This window comes from Mirounga leonina, unplaced genomic scaffold (assembly GCF_011800145.1).
Source record: "Mirounga leonina isolate KUSES-001 unplaced genomic scaffold, KU_Mleo_1.0 Mir_125, whole genome shotgun sequence".
NCBI classification, from domain to species: domain Eukaryota; kingdom Metazoa; phylum Chordata; class Mammalia; order Carnivora; family Phocidae; genus Mirounga; species Mirounga leonina.
Window position 1 is genome coordinate 41,062,991 of NW_023270305.1, and position 18,671 is coordinate 41,081,661.

General features: G+C 52.7%; 3 protein-coding genes and 1 long non-coding RNA gene across 8 annotated transcripts; 2 read left to right on the top strand and 2 right to left on the bottom strand.

Moving 5' to 3' along the window:
* Window positions 1-257: 257 nt before the first annotated feature.
* Window positions 258-8,329, bottom strand: TTC31 (tetratricopeptide repeat domain 31). 4 transcript variants are annotated; one of them, XM_035001242.1, is made up of 13 exons: window positions 8,223-8,329; window positions 7,971-8,059; window positions 4,700-4,802; window positions 4,333-4,580; window positions 4,080-4,163; window positions 3,531-3,587; window positions 3,350-3,430; window positions 3,031-3,225; window positions 2,743-2,794; window positions 2,563-2,653; window positions 2,333-2,474; window positions 2,014-2,115; window positions 258-1,827 (listed from the first exon to the last, which is right to left on the bottom strand). In XM_035001242.1, exons 1-13 carry the CDS (start codon window positions 8,260-8,262, stop codon window positions 1,657-1,659), a joined length of 1,455 nt encoding a protein of 484 aa, XP_034857133.1. In that variant the 5' UTR covers window positions 8,263-8,329; the 3' UTR covers window positions 258-1,656. The 4 variants fall into 4 exon arrangements, with proteins under 4 accessions (XP_034857133.1, XP_034857132.1, XP_034857134.1 ...); XM_035001241.1 differs by having other exon boundaries at window positions 258-1,831; XM_035001243.1 differs by lacking the exon at window positions 7,971-8,059 and having other exon boundaries at window positions 258-1,831; window positions 8,223-8,309.
* An 18-nt stretch (window positions 8,330-8,347) lies between these two features.
* CCDC142 (coiled-coil domain containing 142) lies at window positions 8,348-15,880 on the top strand. Of its 2 annotated transcripts, XM_035001238.1 has the most exons (9): window positions 8,348-9,590; window positions 9,910-9,996; window positions 10,074-10,223; window positions 10,358-10,488; window positions 10,561-10,674; window positions 13,922-14,036; window positions 14,245-14,422; window positions 14,550-14,749; window positions 14,908-15,880. In XM_035001238.1, the coding sequence occupies exons 1-9, from the start codon at window positions 8,522-8,524 to the stop codon at window positions 15,162-15,164; spliced, it is 2,301 nt and encodes a 766-aa protein (XP_034857129.1). In that variant the 5' UTR covers window positions 8,348-8,521; the 3' UTR covers window positions 15,165-15,880. The 2 variants fall into 2 exon arrangements, with proteins under 2 accessions (XP_034857129.1, XP_034857131.1); XM_035001240.1 differs by lacking the exon at window positions 9,910-9,996 and having other exon boundaries at window positions 8,358-9,590.
* On the bottom strand, window positions 12,037-15,863 carry LOC118007955. Its single transcript, XR_004678526.1, has 3 exons — window positions 15,795-15,863; window positions 12,564-12,664; window positions 12,037-12,178 (listed from the first exon to the last, which is right to left on the bottom strand). It is a non-coding gene; the product is annotated as an uncharacterized LOC118007955 (long non-coding RNA).
* Window positions 15,881-16,128: 248 nt separating the features above from the next.
* Window positions 16,129-18,055, top strand: MRPL53 (mitochondrial ribosomal protein L53). The gene is made up of 3 exons (XM_035001250.1): window positions 16,129-16,306; window positions 16,407-16,519; window positions 16,629-18,055. Exons 1-3 carry the CDS (start codon window positions 16,215-16,217, stop codon window positions 16,760-16,762), a joined length of 339 nt encoding a protein of 112 aa, XP_034857141.1. The 5' UTR covers window positions 16,129-16,214; the 3' UTR covers window positions 16,763-18,055.
* Window positions 18,056-18,671: the final 616 nt, after the last annotated feature.

The following is an 18,671-nucleotide window of genomic DNA, read 5'->3' on the forward strand; positions in this document are numbered from 1 at the left end:
AGTGGATGGGCATTAGGATCACCCGGAGGGCTTGAATGAAACACAAATTGCAGGGCCCCACTGTTGTACTTTCTGATTTAGAAGGTCTAGGGTGGGGCCTGAGAATGTGCATTTGCAGGAAATTCCTAGGTTGCTGCTGGTCTAGGGACTACATTTGGAGAACCACAGCCCCAGAGCTCTGTATTTTGTGACATAAGCAACAATTCACTCATAGTCACTTCTTTCCACTGTGGGGGAATCATGAATATGTAGGACCGTTGCAGATAAAAACCAGTTTATTTAGCACACTTCATGTACCAGGCACTTGGTATTTTCTCACACTCTGACTTTCAGTCCTCACAACAGCCCTGTGAGGTAGGGACTGCTCCCATTTTACAAATGAGGGACCTGAGGCACAGATGTTGAGAGACCTGCCCAAGGTGACCCAACTCATGATGGCAGACTTCATTCTGCTATACGGTATTTAAGGAGCCTACTCCGTAAACAAAAAGAATTTGGGAAAACCCTATATAAAGGAGGTTTTTCAACATCTCCTATACAGGTGTGAATGGTGTTGAGCAAGACCATAGGGCGGCAAGAATCATTTGTCCTGATGAATGGGCAAGGCATTCTGAGAGACCGAGAGTCCCCTGCAGATACACATTTCAGTGAGCTGAGAGTCCCAGGCAGGGCTAGGGAGGAAGCAGCCAGGCGCAGCTGCCAGGATCTTAGAGGAGAAACCACAAGATCATGATTCCTGCGCGGCAAGTAGGGAATGACAGCCTTCTTTGGGGGGAGTGACCCTTGGTGGAAATACCGAGTAAACTGACATGGGGAAATGCTCATTACAACACCCAGTGCTGGAGCGGGGAAGGAGCACGGCCGTGGGAGCAGCACCCTAGGCGCCTGCTGAGGTCCCATCAGCAGGAGAGCCAGCAGGGGGGGAATGTGGAGATGCGCGAACCCTGCCACCTCCAGGCAGATGCTGGTAAGGGACTTCCCAAATGTCAACCCCCGTGACTCTTCTAGCAGTTGGAGGAGGTGAGACCACCGGGCAAAGGAGAAGTCAGAATGTGCACCAAATGACAGGGAACAAGGCAGGAGGGGTTGGGGCTAGAAGAAACAAGGTGAGAGCTGGGCTCAGGAAGATGTGAGCATCTATTAAGATGAAGGGTGGGACTCAGGCGTCATTCATCACCTGAACCCGTTCCTGAGCATAGAGTTCTGCTGGTGAATGAGTCCCCCAGAGCCAAAAAAGAGAGCAAGCCCTATATGCTCCCTTCTGGGTCTGTTTTAGTCTGAAAACCTGAACTTCTGTACAGTTCCCTCTGTAGCCTTGGTGGATTTTATTTTTCTTTACTGCCCCCAGAGGAAGCCATCTGCTTCAGAATCAAAGTGGACATGGGGCTCCTTTCTGTCATCAGGTCTCTGGGGCAAGAGGAATGGCCACCAGGGGTTTCTTTAATTATGGCTTTAGACTACAAGGTCTCAAGATATGCAAGGAAATGGGGGATGCACACATGGTCTTGTCCTGTGAGAGAAAGGTCCGCCATCATCTGGCCTGAGGGAGATGCTGGGGCCGAAGTCCCAGGATACCAGGGCCAGTTGAGGCGCCCAGGAGATGGAGAGGGTGGGGTCTTCTGCTCCGTGTCTGGGGGCGGGGTGAGTTGGAGTGGCTCAGGTGACAAGGGGGATGATGCAGGGGTGGAGACAGAAGGCCAGCGGCTCTCGGAGCAGTGCTTGGAGGGCGCCTGACAGACAGGAGGCTTGAGGGGCCCGGCCCAGATTGGGAAAATGGCTGCGGGAACCCAGTTGATAGATGTGGCTCCCTGATTCCTCCTCTCTGATCTTGCTGAGAAGGGAGAGAGAGGGGCACCTGTTACTCCTTTTTAGCAGCACAGCCCAAGCCCCCATCCCACCCATTCCTGCTCCCACTGCCCGCCCGAGGCCGAAGGGAGCAGCGCTTGCTGTGGAAATCCCCGCCAGTTCTCCTGCTGGCCCCTCCCAGCACGCCAGTGGGCCTGGTTCCCTTACCAGAGCGAGGTGCAGAAGGCAAGAGTGGAGCTCCCGGGCTGCATCAGGCTGGGAGCCGCCTCTCAGAGTCTCCTGGAACACAGCAGCTGCCTCCTCAAAACGCTTTCGTCCCAGAGGAATTAGAAAGAGGGAAGTTTAGGTATCAAAGGGGTGAAGGAAATTAAAGCTGCCCCCTTCCTCAAACTGGCCTCAGCTCCTAGTACCACTGACACCGCGACACTGTGGTACTAGGAGCTTTACCAGAAAATGCCAGTATAGACCCAATCCCTGCCTCATGCAACTCAAATTCCGCCTACGCTTCCAATCCCGGACCCCTTACCTGCAGTCCCATCAGGGCCTTGCCCAGGCGGAAAAGGCCCCGGGGCCAGCCAGGTCGCAGGGTAAGGGCCACCTGGGCATCGGCCAGGGCCCGCATGGGCTGACCCAGCCGCTCGTGGCAGAAAGAGCGGTTTCCAAATAACCTGATAAAGACAAAGTAGCCAAAAGTCTGGATCCTCAATGCTTTGCCTTGCCCTGACCTCCCAGCACAGTGGCCAAGCCCCCACTCACCGATGATCCCGGGGGTTGAGCTTCAAGGCCTGGGTGAAGAGAACCACAGCCTTGTGGTAGAAACCATTTTGGGCAAAGCTGGTACCCAACGCTGAGGAGGAAAGAAGGTGGGAGGGTTCAGATGGGGCTATCCCAGGGAGGGTAGGGTGAGGAAGGAGAGAGAGAAAGAGAGAATCTCACTTGCCAGCTCCTGGCTCTGGTATAAGGCAGCTTCCAGCAGTCCCAGAGATGCCTAGGGATAGGGAGCAAAGTCAAGCAGGACTCAGGCCTCAGCTTCCCCAAATCCTTCTCCTTTATTCAAACAATGAATATTGCAGTCAGCATCACCCAACTTATGTAATTCTTATGACAGTTCTGCAAGAGGGTATCAGCCCTACCTTCCTGCAGAAGGAACTACCCAGGGTCAGGGTGTCAGTAACGGAGCTCTTAATCCTAGAGCCACAGAACTCCTTCTACTGGTCACCTCACCTCTGCCTTAGGACTCTGCCTGGGGCTCTCTTCTATTGGAGAGCTCGCTTCCTCCTGGCGCATCTTCTCTTGGGGGCTCTGGCTTTTGCCTCGAGGCTCCTGGCTCAGTCCCTTCTCTCTGCGGGCATTGGGAGGCCAATCCCCAACCTTGCGCAAAGCCAGAGACACGAAAGTGCTAGATAGATCCAGTGAGTCCTGTGAGCAGAAAGGAAAGTTAGGAGAGGGTGGGGATGAAGTATGTCCTGGAGTAGGGGGAAGGGAAGGCGGGGGTGGGGGTGGGGTGGGCCGAGACCAAGAAGAGAAGGAAGGGGACTCTCACCTCTTCCTCACCACACTGTCCCTGAGGAGAGTTCCCGGGGCTGGATGGGGGGCTCCCATCCCCATTTGGGGTGGCCTTGACCTGGAGGGAAGGCAGATGGGGCTCACCTTGAGCTGCCTGCCTTCTCAGCTCCCACCCTCCTGGCACCTAGTGTTCTTCAGACCTGCCTGCGGACACTCACCTTGGGCTCCCCACCCTCCTGCTCCAAGCGCTCCTGTCGCTTGCGATCCTTTTGACGCTGCAAATAATAGAGACGATGATGCTGATGATGTGTTTTGAACACTATATGTAAACACGCAGACACACACACACACACACACACACAACTTGTATCTTGAAGCCAATTCTTTACGTGAACAGTAGAGACTATAGGTTGTGTCCTGGGTTAAGAGCTTTGCATACACTATCTCATTTAATCTCTGCAGGTCCATGAGGTAGGTTTTGTTGTTATCCTTGTGTTACAGCTGAAAAAGCAGACAGGAGAGTCACCAGGCAGAGGTCTCCCAGTAAGAAAGAGGCAGACTCCAACCCAGGCGGTATAGTGTGACTCCAGAACCACCACGCCGTATGGCTTCCACGAGACCCTCACCTCCAGGCTTCTGAGCCCCTGGGCCCTCTCGCAAGAGGATCCACTATGGGCCACCTTGAGTTCTCTCCTGTCCTCACAACGTGTCCCTCTTTCCCTCTCCCAAATCCCTCTGGGTTCCCACTCCTCCTGCCCTCTAGCTACCTTCTTCTTGAGTCGTTTCTTCTCTGCTTTCTGTTTCATGCGCTCCTCTTCAGCCACCAGCTCCTCAGCCAGCTGGTTGGCTTCCTGGAGAAGGAAAGGCAGGTGACAGGAAAAGAGAGACAGCGACCAAGAAAGCCAAAGGGAGGCCAGCAGGATGGAAGGACACTGAAAGGTCCTAATTAGGGGACAGATGAGGGAATCTGGCATCCGGAAGAGCACTGGGAGAGGTGAAGCCCCTTGCTGACAGTCTCACCTCTTCGGTCAACAGGAGCTTCTGGGGCATGGCCACCTGAAGTAGGCTGTCTGAACCACCAGGGGCAGAGGCAGAGGCAGAGGCAGGGGCAGAGGCAGGGGGGCTAGGAGGGCAGGGCTCTGACCCTTGGGGAGGATATAGGAAGGACTTTCGGAGACCACAGTAGGTACCCAGTCCCTCGACCCCCTTGGCCATGTCACTCTGTCCAGGCGTTTTCCCCTCATCACAGAAATGTTCCAGGAGGTAATCTGTCAAGAGGGATAGGGAGAAGGGAAAGAAAAAGGTACATGAGAGAGAGGAGCATCTGAGGGCCAGCCCCCCCAGGGTACCAGCCTCGATCCCTGGACCCGGCCCCTGCACGCCCCACCATGGTGCCACAGCTGTAGCCGCCCGCTGCTCCCGTCCATGTGGATCCGGTGCAGGCCCCGGGGATCACTCTCCACAAGCCGTCGGAGAAAATCCACTATGTCCTGGGAGAGGGAGGGGAGGGGAGGCTGGTGTTGGGGGCAGCTCTAGGAGAGAACGAGGGGCCTGGCTGGGTTGACCCCTCCACCATGGCGACCGCAAACCAGCCCCCCAGCCTGGAGAAACTTACTGGCTGACCTCTCCCCACTCAGCGCCTGAAGACACGCTTCTCTGGTTTTCCTGGTATATCACCTCCTTCACTACTCTCTTGCTCCCAAGGGTTCTGTGTGGCCCTCAGCCCAGCCTTCTTCATCATATAAGATCTCCTCCCCTTGACCTGCCGCTAGGTTGGCTACACTGAGGCTCAGAAAGAGACTTCTTACCTGCTCTTCCAGCTATGCCCCCTGTCATATCCTTGAATATGGGCAACCCTATAGAACCTACTCTGGAGCTACCTCACGCCTAAATGAGCACAGTAGTTCCTGGCTGGCCTCTCCCCTGCATGTCATCTGTTTTCCCCCAAACCAACCTCTCAGCAGTTACTTCCCTACTCAGAAACTTCCAGTAATCCCCCACTGCCAGGCCCATAGGCAGGAATGAGTTTAGCTCCTCAGCCTAGGATTTGGAGCTTTCCAAAAAAGCTCCCTGGCTGACCCTCCTAATCTTCCCCTGTAATTTGCTCCTGCTTGGCTGCTGTTGTCCCTCAGTTATCAGGTTCCTTCTGGTGTTGGGATCTTCCCTCCAGCTCCTTCCCAAAGCCTTCCTGGCTCGGAGCTTCTCACCACACCTTGTCTCATCTTCAAGGTCCAGCTCAAATTCCATCTTCCCTCAAACCTCTTCATCTCCAATGATCTCTGCCCTCATTCAACCAAGCTATACTCATACAGTCTGTGTTGTACAGTTTAGAACCTTATTATCCACTGCTTTGTACTGCTCTCTCAATTGGCGAGAAGCATGGAACTGGAAAGAACACTTTGCTGCTTGCATCTTAGTTCTGGCTTTGCCACTGCCTGGCTGTTTGATTTTGGACAAGTCATTTAACCTCCCTGAACCTTGGCTTCATCATTTACAAAATGAGACAAGACTCTTCAAGGCTTCGCCTGTTACATTCTGTGGTTCTTAGGAGAATCATTTCCTCAGTTAGTGTCAGCTTTGGAGGAGGACAGGAGTCATCTTGTCCCTGTGTGGCCTATTCAGGCCTAAACAGAGCACACACCTGACTAGCTGGTGGCCCACGACTGAGAAACTTAGAAGCCACATGAAACTCCAGAGGGCTAAACTAACACATAGGAAGGACTTCAGATCATGGAAGTATAGTCAACTTTCTAAACAGTTTTAGAGGCAGGTATCCTTCAGGAGATAGTCCTGACTCAACAGCATCTTCATGGACACTGCTTTGTGCAGTCATCAAGTCTTACACTCAAATTCAATTTCCTCGTGGGTTTAATTCGGCTTCCTAACTGGCCCAGTCTAGCCATTTCTTTCTTTCTTCTTCTTTTTTTTTTTTTTTTTAAGATTTAACTTTATTTATTTGAGGAGGAGAGAGAGAGAGAGCACAAGCTGGGGGAAAGGCAGAGGGAGAGAGAGAAGCAGGCTCCCTCAGCAGGGAGCCCGATACGGGGCTCAATCCCAGGACCCTGGGATCATGATCTGAGCCAAAGGCAGACACTTAACTGACTGAGCCACCCAGGCGTGCCCCAGTCTAGCCATTTCTAAAAACAAACAAAAAAGGAATTACTTTGACCTTCTAATTCTCCCCAAAGCACAGTCTATGCTACTCTCTTAATTCACCACATGGCCGAACACAATCTGCTCCCCAGTCCTCCATGAATCGTCTCCTACCCTCTGGCCCCACCTCTAGCTACAGTGATCAGTGGTCTCCTCTAAAGTTCCTACAACACACCAAGTGTGCTCCTATCTCAGGGCTTTTGTCCTTGTTACTTCCTCTCCCTGGAATGCTCTTTCCCCAGTGAATGGCTCACCCCTTCAGATCCCTGCTTAAACCTTTCCCAGGAGGCCCTGACTACTCCCTTTAAAAAGAGAAACTCAACTTCATTTAGCACTTCCCATCCTTCTTGTTTTACTTTTCCTTGCATTTTTCATATTTGGCATACTATATTGTTTATTTGTTGACTGGCCGCCTCCACTAGATGCTTCTAATTCATTGACTAAAAGGTTTTTGTGTTTGGTTTACTGCTGTCTTCCCAGTACCTAACACAGTGCCTGGTACATTGGTGGTGCTCAGTGTGTTGAATGAGCAAAGGCAGAGAGATTGGTGAGGAGACTATTTTATTAGAGATGCAGCCAGGAGCTGGGTCTGAAGAACCCTGTGTGACCCAGTGAGTTTGGACTTCGTCTTGTCAGTGATGGGAGTGGGCCTGATCTGGGGAGTGAAGCACTCAAGGGAAACAGCACTGGGGAAGGAGATGATTCTAGGGGTGGAATGTTAGTTAGGAGGCCCCTATGACAGAAAGAATGAATTCTTAAACTAAGGCAGTGGCAGCAGGAGCAGGAAAGGAAATGATGGGCTTGAGTCAAGAGACATTTCCAAAGTGGATTTTAGTGACTGACTAAATGTGTGAGGTAAAGGAAAGGGAGGATTATATACAATGATTCTCAGATTTCTGCATTAAGTAACGCGATGTCAGTTTGCATTATCAGCCAAAACTGTTAGAGGAAAAGCAGCCAACTTGCAAAGTAGATGAATTAACTGATGGACTTGCTGAGTTTGAGGTTTTGGAGATACCCAGGAAGCAGCTGGAAACACTGCTTCTCAAGTGCTCCCAAATCTGATGCTGTCCCTCCCTCAATAACCCTATCACCTACTTGAGGACATCCAAGCCCTTGTGCCAGACAAAGCATTTCATGCTACTTGCTGCCTTTTCCCCACTTCATTTCTTACACCACTCAGGTCTCACTTCAGTGAGGTTCTCTAAACTCTTCCTTGCCTTGGTGTCTTTGCTCGCACTCTTCCCTCTGTTCGTAAGATCTTACCCTAAGGAACTCCCACCCACTCCCCAATTCTCAACTCAGAGACCCTCGTCCGCCCAATCCTGCCCACTTCCACCACCCTCCATCTGCCAAGCGCTCCTCCAAGCCCGAGCCCGAGGCCACGCCTTCACGGAGCGCTCGGAGCCCAGTGGGCGCCCGGCTGTGGCGGGGCTCAGCACAGCTGGCTGGAAAGACGCGTGACCAAAATAAACAGGCCAAGGGGGAGCTCGGAGTCCTTTTACCTCGGTGCCGTAGTCCTCAGGACCGAATTCCTGGCAGAGTTTGGGGACAGCAGCGACCCCCAGCGGGCAGCCAGGTCGCAGAGGACAGTCTATAGTAAAGGAAGGCGGTGGCGCGTGAAAAGGCTCGGGATGGATGGGCCGGAGCCTTCCGCCCACCGCGGGAAGCACAAGACCCTACTGAAAACAGGTAGACCCAAGTGGGGCTGTCCCTCCCCTCCTGGACCCCCTTCCCGTCTTGTCACACCGGCTTACTTAGCTTTATCCGCCCCACTGTCTTCGGAATCGGCGCCATCTCCCATCAAGAGTGACCCGAAAGTGAAAGATGGTCTGGCATTAGATACCGCCGGGGGGCGGAGTAGGACCGAGTAGGCCGCCATCTTTGTTAGGGGCAGAAGCCTCCGACTACGGAGCGCGAGAGAGTCCACGACGGTCCCAGCGGCTCCCGGGCTAGAGATGACGGCTCTTGGGACTGGGCGGAGTCCCGGCGGCAGCGGGCGTTGGGCAGTGCGGGGAGGTGGGAATCGTTAGGTTCGTTCCGGACACGGCGCCCCATGGCCCAGGCGTCTCGCTCCGGTGGCCTTCTGCCTCCGCTCGCTGCCGTGCCGCCGTTGACGGCGCAACCCGGAGGCGCTGTGGAGGAGCAGTGGGAGAGAAGGCAGGCGGGGACTCCTCGCGGGGACTTTCGTGGCTGGCCGTGGCTGCCGGTTGCCGGGAGCATCCCCTGCCTGGACCCGCGGCCCCGCGGAGCTCGGGGAGGGCGGCCGTGGTGGGCGGCGCCGGCGGACGCAGGAGAGCACCAAGAGGAAGGCGCCGCGGACTCGTGGCGGGAGCCGGCAGCCGGCCGCCCGATCCCTCCCGCGCTGCAGCGTCTCCGGGCGGTGTTGCTGCGGCTGCATCGCGAGCGACAGCAGCTCCTCCATGCCCGGGACTGCGCCCGGCACCTACAGGCGGCCGTGCGCCTCCTGAGGGTCCTGAGTCCCAGCGCGCAGGTCCCCGGCCCCGGCCCCTTGCCTCCGCTCTGCCGCGACCTGCTACCGCACCCTTCCCGAGGGGCTGTCCTGCGAATCGGCCTACGGGAGACTCCCGTACGGCTCCTCCTGGCGCGCCCCGTCGGACTGGCCGCCCAGCGCCTGGATGCTGCCATCGAGATGCAGCTTCGGGCTCTGGGTCGCGAGCCGGCCAGCCCCGGCTTGTCCTCCCAACTTGCCGACGTGCTGCTGGCGCTTCCCGCCTACCACCAGCTGCAGGGAAAAGCCTTGAGCCATGTCCCCGGGGCAGCGCGCCCTTTCCCGCCGGCCCGTGTGCTCCGCCTCCTGACAAGGGAGCGGGGTTGCCAGGTGGCTGGTCAGCTAGATGAGGCGCTCAAGGGATCGGGCTTGCGGGATCAGCTCCGCAGTCGGTGCCAAGAGGAGCGGGAGCTGCTGCCCGGGCTGCTGGGGCTGCTGGGGGGCGTGGCGGATTCAGCTAGCAGTGGACTGGGGCTTGAAGGGGCTGGAGCCCTGTGGAGCCGGTACTGGACCCTGCTGTGGGCAGCTTGTGCTCAGAGTCTGGACCTAAGTCTAGGACCCTGGAGGGACCGCAGGGCAGCGGCACAACAGCTGAGTCAGGCACTGGGTCAGGGTGAGTGATGGGCCTGGGTGGGCATTTGGGAAGACTGGGATCTCTTTCTCCTCCCTAGCCACGTCACTCCCCTGCCAGCCAGACTGCAAAAGCAGGCCCTTTAGAATGAACGCTACCACCCCCACCGCTTACTCCCACCCCTCTAACCCCCCTCCCCACCGGACAGGCTATAGCATCTGGGCTTTCAAGCCCAGTCTTGTTTTCCACTCAAGTCTTGAGTCTTGGTGGAAGCCTCCCCTCTTCCCCCATCATTGAGTGGGCAGTGGTTCTGGAAAAGAGAGGCCTTCTTTTCAGGCTCCAGAGCCATTTCTCCCACTAGCATCCCTGCCTCAGGAGTGTGAGAAGGAGTTGGCTTCTTTGTGTCGCAACCTATTTCATCAGTCTCTTATCTGGAGCTGGGACCAAGGTGAGAAGGAAGGGGCATTGGGAGTGAAACAGCCCCAGATTGCCCCTTCCTCATCAAACCCTATCCCTCATCCTCAGGTTTCTGCCAGGCCTTGGGATCTGCTGGTGAAGATCAGAGCAGCCTTCCCTCATCCTCTCATACCACTGAACTTTTGCAACAGCTCTTCCCTCCTCTCTTGGATGCCCTTCAAGAACCCAGGTCAGGGCTACTCCTCTGTCAGCCTCCAGGTGAGACAAGGTGCTGGGGATGGAGGAACAGAACAATTGAATATGTCCCCTTTATTCTTTTACTCTGTTCTGAAGCCTGCCCCCTCCCAGAGGGGTTTTGTGACCCCTCAGATACTCCATCCTCCTCTCCCCAGGTCCTGCACCACTTGCTCTGGGGCTCTGTACCCTGCAGACCACCTTGGTCTGGTTTTTGGGCCAAACTCAGCAGCATCTGGCAGCGTGGGCCCCAGGTTCCTTCCTGGTCCTGATCCAGAAGAACTTACCTGTGAGTAGCTAGCGAGTGGGAAGGGGAGCAGTCTGGGCTGGGCTCAAATCTCACTTCCGGTTTCTGCCAAAGCCTCTATTGCATGAGGCAGCAGCTCTGTCTAGACTGGCCTCACAGGAAAGTTTGGCCCTGGAAGTGGAGCAGCAGCTGGGCCTGGAGATCCAGAAGCTAACTGCACAGATCCAGGTGAGAAGAGCAGGGGCCCTGACAGTGGCACTTTAAGTCAGTTCTGTGCCCAGTTTGGGGGTTGGGGTGGTGGTGGTGGTGGTGGTGGTGGTGGTAGTTGTGGAACATTCCAGTGACTTGGAATCTCCTTGGAGTCTCTGCTGAATTTATTTTTTCTTGCTCTGTTCATTTTTTGTTCTCTCTTTCCTTAGCTTGTTACGGAAAACTTCAAACATATACAAAATTAGAGAGAAGAGTATAATGGACCCCCATATTCCTACCACTGAGGCTTTAACAATTATCAACTTGTGGTCAATTTTGTTTCACCTATATGTCAGGCTCTCATTTTGTGATGTTAATAGCCACTGATGATCACTGCCTAGGTCCATTATTTCATTAGGGGGTGCAAAGTGGTGATATTCCAATTCTATCATATCTTCTTCATTTATTAGTTGACTCACTCCTATAAAGTTTGCCCTCATTAATTACTTGGTTACTTTGAAGTATATTTTATAGAGAAAAAGCAAGATAAATGATTGACTCTTTCCTTTTACCTACTAGCTTTAAAAAAAAAAAAAAGCTTTTATTTATTTATTAGAGAGAGAGAGAGAGAGAGCATGAGCAGAAGGAGGGGCAGAGGGAGAGGGACAGGCAGACTCCTTGCTGAGCGCACAGAGGTGGGGGTGGGGGGCCTGGATCCCAGGACCCAAGATCATGACCTGAGCAAAAGTCAGCCACTTAACCACTGAACCACCCAAGGGCCCCTCCTTTTACTTACTAGCTTTGAGACGATGTTTGTCCTCTTTTCTACATATATCATTTACATTTTCATTAAATACATGTCCATAGTTTAAATGTGAAATAGGATATTATATTAGAAGGCTTCTAATGAAAAACATAGCACTTTAATTGCCCCCACCCCACCTCTGCTTCCTGTTCCACAGTGATAACCTTCATCCACTCTTGTCTGTCTTCTAATATTTTATTTTATTCTAAACTTATGAGTAAAATTACTATACTTCTATTTTAATTTTTCCCCATTTTGCACATTATCTGTTCCTACTATGGAAGATGTTTCTGTTTTTTTGTTTTCTCTTCCTGCCCAAGTTTCTCCTCTGCCCTGAACAGGGGCAAGGCTATAGAGTTCGGGCTTTGTCCCACTGCTCCTTTGCTCTCTGCACTCCTGCTTACCCACAGTGCTTTGGTGCTATGCGCTGCGCCTCCCCCCCACACCCGGCAACACACACAGTGTAGCCCTAATCTACCATCTGCATCTGCCTGTTCCACCTCAATTTATTACTGCCTCCTTCAACTCAACCTACCCCAGAGCGGGCTCCTCATGAGGATGTTGGACAGTGAGGGCCATGGAAACTCTCAGGAAGGAAGGCCACGGCAGGCATGTCATTAGAGAGGCTCCATACAGGGTCTGTGGCTTGAGCTGGTGGCTAGGCAGCCTCAGATGAGTGGCAGGGGTTACTGGAGGTGGGAAGTTCATAGTTCCTTGAGGGAGTAGTGCGGAGATGACCTGACCAAAGCAGAAACTCCCTGTGTGTGTGTATGTGTGTGTGTGCATGCACACATGCGCGCATACACACGCATGCACGCACACACATACACATGCATGCACACACATACACGCATGCACACACACACTTTTGTCCAAGGTTGGGTGGGGGGCTGTGGAGGAGAAAGCAGGTTGGCATAAAATTGTGGAGGGCACTGAACACCAGCCCACAGAATTTGGGCTTTGTCTCATGAATGATGGAAAGCCATGGGAAGAGCAGGAGGGGAGTGGAGACCGTGATAGAGTCTGATCCAGCTATAGTGGTCAGGTTGGGAGGTGAGGAGATATAAGAGAAGGGTCTGGCTCTTGGTAGTTGTGAGAACAGGGATAGGGACAGTGTGCTTACCATGTGAACTAACCATTGTGGGAAGGACCCTGCATGCCTTGTTCCTCTGCCTGGTGATTGCACTGTTGGGTATTTGCTCTGGGCATCCACTGCATATGGCCCTGGGATGGGAAAGAAGAATCAGACATTGTAAGTTCTCTCCCCAGCTGGACTGTGACATCCCAGACAGAAAGACTATTTCATAGTGTGACCTTGTGTGTCCTCAGAGTATTGAGTGCAGGGAGATTCCTAACAAATGTCAGTTGACAAAAGGGTCATTTCCTTGGCATAAATAAGAGGGAGTTTTGGTTTTCAGGAGAAGAGAGGAAGAATTTGGATTTAGGATAGGCTGTTTTCAGGATAGATATGTACCAGGAGCCGCTTGGGCTCCACTTCCCCCCGTCCAGCCCCCAGACCCCTTCCTCTCCTCAGGCTAACAGGCATTCAGTCACCTTGTCTTTACAGAGCTGCCACCACATTACCCATTTCTTGGGGTTCCTCTCCAAGATGGGCTGTAGAGAACCCCCCTCTTTTTTGCTCTCCCATTCCAAAAAGATAACCTATCAAAGCACAGAAACCAAACCAGCACATGGGCCTTTTCTTGCTTTATAGTTTACTCTGGGGAAATGGAGGTAGGGTGTAAAAAATATTCAGTGTAAGGACATTCCAAAGTTCCTGAATCTCAGAAAGTTAGTTGTTGCTCCTGGTCTGCATATAGTTCCTGCCTTCCTTCCTTTCTTTTTTTTTTTTTTTTAAGATTTTATTTATTTTTTGACAGAGAGACAGCGAGAGAGGGAACACAAGCAGGGGAAGTGGGAGAGGGAGAAGCAGGCTTCCCGCTGAGCAAGGAGCCCGATGTGGGGCTCGATCCCAGGACCCTGGGATCATGACCTGAGCCGAAGGCAGACGCTTAACGACTGAGCCACCCAGGCGCCCCTCCTGCCTTCCTTTCATGGATGTAGATCATACAATTCCCCCTTTCTTCAGCCTCTGCCTGTCTGTAGATCATGCAGACCCCTCTCTCTAGCATTTGCTTTGGAACATTCGTAGTGGTGAGGGTGTCTCCCTCTTTTTTTCCTGTTGATATTCCTAGAGAGTAAAATTATCCTGGAGGATTTCTAGACACTGAACCAAGCTGAGGAGAGCAGGGTAATCCTATGGCAATTGTCTGTAATCTTTTTGGGGTCCAGACCTTTAGGAAAACCCAATAAAAGCTAGGGCATTTCTCCTCAAAACCGCCCAAGCCCATAGAATTATGCACACAATTCTTTTCTAGGGCTTTATGGAAGCCAGGTTAAACACCTCAGATTTAGAAGAGCATCATAACTTGGCAAGTCCCTAACAGATAAGCCCCTTTTACTTTCTCCATATGTCCACAGCTCCTGCCTGAAGAGTCACTAAGTCTCTTTTTTCAAGAATGTCATAAACAAGCCACACAGGGCTTCGAACTCCACATGCCACGGGGTCGGTACTGGCGGCATCGTCTCTCTCCTGGTAACTCCTCTTCCCAGCGTCCCCTCCCACAGTTCCCAGGGGATAACAGTCTCCTGACCCTTCCAAATCCTAGCACCACTCCTCTGTCTCCATCCTTGTCCTCGCCTTCTATGCCTCTGCAAATCCTATCATCTTCCCCCAAACACTGCTAGGGGCTCAGCGGATCTTCATAGCCTCATATCCTGTCCTTTCTCTTCTCTCACTCTAGAACTGCCCAGCATTCCTAGTGAGTATGCTGGGTTGGTGGTTCGCACTGTACTGGAGCCTGTGTTGCAAGGATTGCAGGGATTGCCACCCCAAGCCCAGGCCCCTGCCCTTGGCCAGGCACTGACAGCCATCCTGGGTGCCTGGCTTGACCACATCCTCGCGCATGGGATCCGGTTCAGGTGGGGAGAAAAGGAAGCAGTGGCAGAGAGCTGAACGGAACTGGAAACGGGGAGGGGATGGGTGGGGCAGAGCAGTTCGAGAGGCAGTAGAGGCCGGTGGCCACATTGTACCTTGGCCTTCATTCAGCCTGCAGGGGGCGCTGCAGCTCAGACAAGACTTTGGAGTGGTCCGGCAGTTGCTGGAGGAGGAGCAGTGGGGCCTGTCCCCTGAACTTCGCCAGACTCTGCTCACCCTCAACATCTTCCAGAGGCTGGATGGGGCCCTGCTGTGTCTATTCCAGCAGCCCCTGCCCAAGCCTGAGGTCCAGAGGAGGGCTCCCTGTTGCTGTGAGTCACTCTTCCCCAACTCTAGGCTCTCTTTGCCCTGCCCCTTGCTACTTTATGTGCCCTACCTCCCATCCTCATCAGTGACCTCGTGTGGTTGTCAGTAGTGGCCAAACCCCCTCCTCCTGCCCACTGCCTGTCTTCCACTCCTGCCTTCCTAGGTACCTGCAATGAGGTCCAGTCCATGGAACTACCCAGCAGCAGCCTCAACAGCCTGGAAAGCTTGGAGCCCCCTCTTCGGCCTGGAGCACCCCCAGCCCAGACAGCTCAGCTGCTAAGCACACTGTGGGGAGGGGGGCCTAGCCCAGAGGCTTACCTGGTGGGAAATCAGCAGGCCTGGCTTGCCCTGAGGCAGCACCAGCGCCCCCGTTGGCACTTGCCTTTTCTTTCCTGCCTGGGGATCAGTCCTGAATCCTGAGGAGCCTGGGACCAGGAGCCAGAAAGTCAGGGCTCCCCATCTCTGGCTGGAAAAGCCCAGACATTTAGAACTGCATATAAAGAAGCCTACATTAGAAGAAAGGTGACCTGAGAACCACAAGCTACATAGAGCCTGGACTTATAAGCGAGGAATCCAAGATCAATCCAGTGCCTGCAATCCAGAGTAAAGAGCCAAACCACAGCCTGGAACCTGGAGGTCAGCATCCAAGGGAGGCTCAGGCCTAGTTCCCCAACAGTGAAGACCTCTCAGGGCTAGGCGCTGCGAGAAGGGCCATAGGGTTGGATCCCAGAGGAAAGGGAAAGAGAAAAACCAATAGAAAGCAGAGAGACTAGGATGCCACTTTTAAGTCCCAGGAGCCAGGCTAAACACTTAGTTCCTTGGAAACCACAGAGGTGGAATAGGCATTTCTACACTTGGATCAGTCCCGAGGGTTGTATTACCCTATACTCGCTGTCTCGTAACTATCTTCAGTCACTTAAGAATACTGGGCTAAAGGACCTTCACGTTTAAACTGTGGTTACTCAGAGTTCAACATGTTTAATCTTCAGTTACCAGAGTAGGGTTTACCCCCTGGTAGCTGTATAATCCCTGCCATGGTCGTGTCCTCACCGAAGGGACCGGCGCTTAAGATGGTGTTAACCTAGATCTGGCACAGCCGCGTAGAGCGTACGGAAGGCGTAAAGGCTGCAGAAGACGGACGTGTTATCGGAGCCAGGCGCAACGGCTTTTGCAATATTTATCGGCTTCACCGTGGTACAAGGGGACTATTAATGATAGGTGTTTACTGACTGCTTACTTTGGGGCCCTCCATACCCTGTGTGGAAACTACCTCCCTCCCTGCTGGCCTTCCTCCTCCTCTCGGGCTGGGGAGCCCAGGGCGGCGGTCGGGGTCGCGGGCAAGCACCACGGAACGCCGGCGCCGGAGTCGGAGGGTCGGAGAGCGGCACCCGCAGCAGCCAGGGCAGGAAGGGGAGCATTGCGGTAGAGGACACTTCCGGCCGCACTAGGCCTTCCGGGGCGGAGGTCACCATGGCGGCGTCCTTAGCTCGGCTCGGCCTCCGATCTGTGAAGCAGGTTCGGGTTCAATTCTGCCCCTTCGAGAAGAATGTGGAGTCAACGAGGTACGAGGCGGAAGGAGTGGGGACGGGAAGGGGCCGCGTCTACCTCCCGCCGGGGGTCTACCCCCCTCGGCCGGGCGCTCAAGCAGTTTTTCCTCGGCAGGACCTTCCTCCAGGCGGTGAGCAGCGAGAAGGTCCGTTCCACTAACCTCAACTGCTCGGTGATTGCGGACGTGAGGCACGACGGCTCCGAGCCCTGCGTGGACGTGCTGTTCGGTGGGCTCCGGTGGGGAGGCGGGCGGGAGGGGTGTCAGGCAGCCCACGCGCGCCCTCAGTCCCGGCCCCGCCGCCCTCCCGGTGCCTGACTCGTTTGTTTCTTCCCCAGGAGACGGGCATCGCCTGGTTATGCGCGGCGCTCACCTCACTGCTCAAGAAATGTTCACAGCCTTTGCCTCCCACATCCAGGCCAGGGCTACAGCGGGAAGCGGGGACAAGCCCGGCGCTGGTACCGGGCGCTGACAGCGCAGAAAAGCCCAACAATCAGATTTTAGCTTGCGATTGTTAGGATACCTACCTAAGAAGAGCTTGAGAGACTTCATCACTCGAATCACCGTCTGAAGGGACACGGAGCGCCAAAAAAAAGAGAGAGAGAGGGTCCCGTGATTACTGATAAACCAACGTTTCTGGAACGAGACACGATCAGATAGGGGTCTGGACAAACTTGAATTTATTTCACTTTCTTACCATCGGCCCGTGCTTAACCCTTTTGAATTTGGCTTCTCCCATCACTCACTCAAGGTACCTCTTGGTCATCAGCCAAATCCAGTGCTGTTTTTCTCGGTCCTCATCTTTCCATCTCAGTAGCATCTGCCACTTTTAATTCACTCCCTTGTGGAACTTCTCTTCCTCTTGGGTCTTTTTCCTTTTAATCATAAAAGTGTACTGCTCTCATCCTTCACTTTTTTCTCTATTTCTGGGGCATTTCATTCTCTGTCATAACAGAGGGTTAAATCCTGCATTTCTCTTTGGCTCTAATCTCAACTACTGTGCTAAAGTCAGGTTACATACTACTGATTTCCTCCAAATTCCACAACACTCTTTGTCCAAAATAGAATTGATAATCTTACATACACATATACTTGCCTCTTCCCCTGACTTCCCCATTCCTTTTAAGGGCACTCATCTGCTCAGCCACTGGGGCTGGAAACCATAGCATTATCTCTGGTTCTGCCCTCTCTCTTACCCTGCATGTCCAGTCAGTAAGCTCAGAATATTCTGTCTTAAACAAAAGCTTCTGAAATGTTTTCTCCATTCCCATTCATTTAACTGTATCATTGTATTCTTCACCCAGTCTCCTTTTTTTCTGATCATTTTTACTGCTGCTTAACTTTATTTTTCAAAGCACATCACTGTTTTTATGTCTTGCTACTACTTGCTTCACACTGTGCCTAACATGTTTTTCATACTGGGTGTGGATCATGAAATCAATTTAGGGGGATAAATCAACCTTTAAAAAACAAAGTAAAATAGAACAAAAAGTATCAGAGTGCATGGCACAGGAATGGGAAGTATTCTTTTAAGAAATTGTTCAGCCTATAATAATAAATATACGTATATAAAATAGAAAGTATGTATATATGTGTGTATCTGCATGTACTTGGTTGCAGTGTAGAATTATTCTTACCTCGGATTGTAGGAAAAATGGTTGATGGCTACGGGTTTAGAGAACTTCAGAATGCTTAGCTAGGCAATCAAGGATCTCTTGACACTGGCTGCTTGTGTCCTTTGCCAAATACATTTTCCATGACTTTGCTACAGCGTTAGTACACTGCTGCTCTGCTTAAAAGGGTGCGATCTTCAAGAGCTGGGTTTTCCCCCCTCCCCCTTTAAAAAAGAAACTACCAAAAAACAACCTACCAGGAGGGAGTATGGTGTAGTAAAGAGCCAGAATTCCTGGGGTTGAAATCCAAACATGGTCCCTAAGTAGCTCTGTGACTGTGGAAAAATTACTTAGTCTCAGTGCCTGTTTCCTCACTAGTAAAATGGGGATAATAGTACCTATCTCCTAGGACTGTTGAGAGGATTAAATGAGTTGGTATCTGTAAATCGCCTAGAACATTACCGTGAGCATAATGTTGTCTAAGGCCTTATGCTATAGCCGAAAGGATACTGCCCGCCTAGATTGTAGTTCCTCAGCTTGATGGTTAACTGGCTGTTATCTCTGGCCAGATTTTACCACTCTCCTCATCTGTAAATATGGGGATGGTTCAGACATTGCTGTAAACATAGATTGAATGCTGGCACTGTGAACTTGAGGTTGGGGCTGTTTTCTCTGTGTCCCCTGCACTTTACATAGTGCCTGATACATAGTGTGCAATAAACATGTCTTGAATTTACAAATATTTACTATCTACCTTGTGCCTGTAAC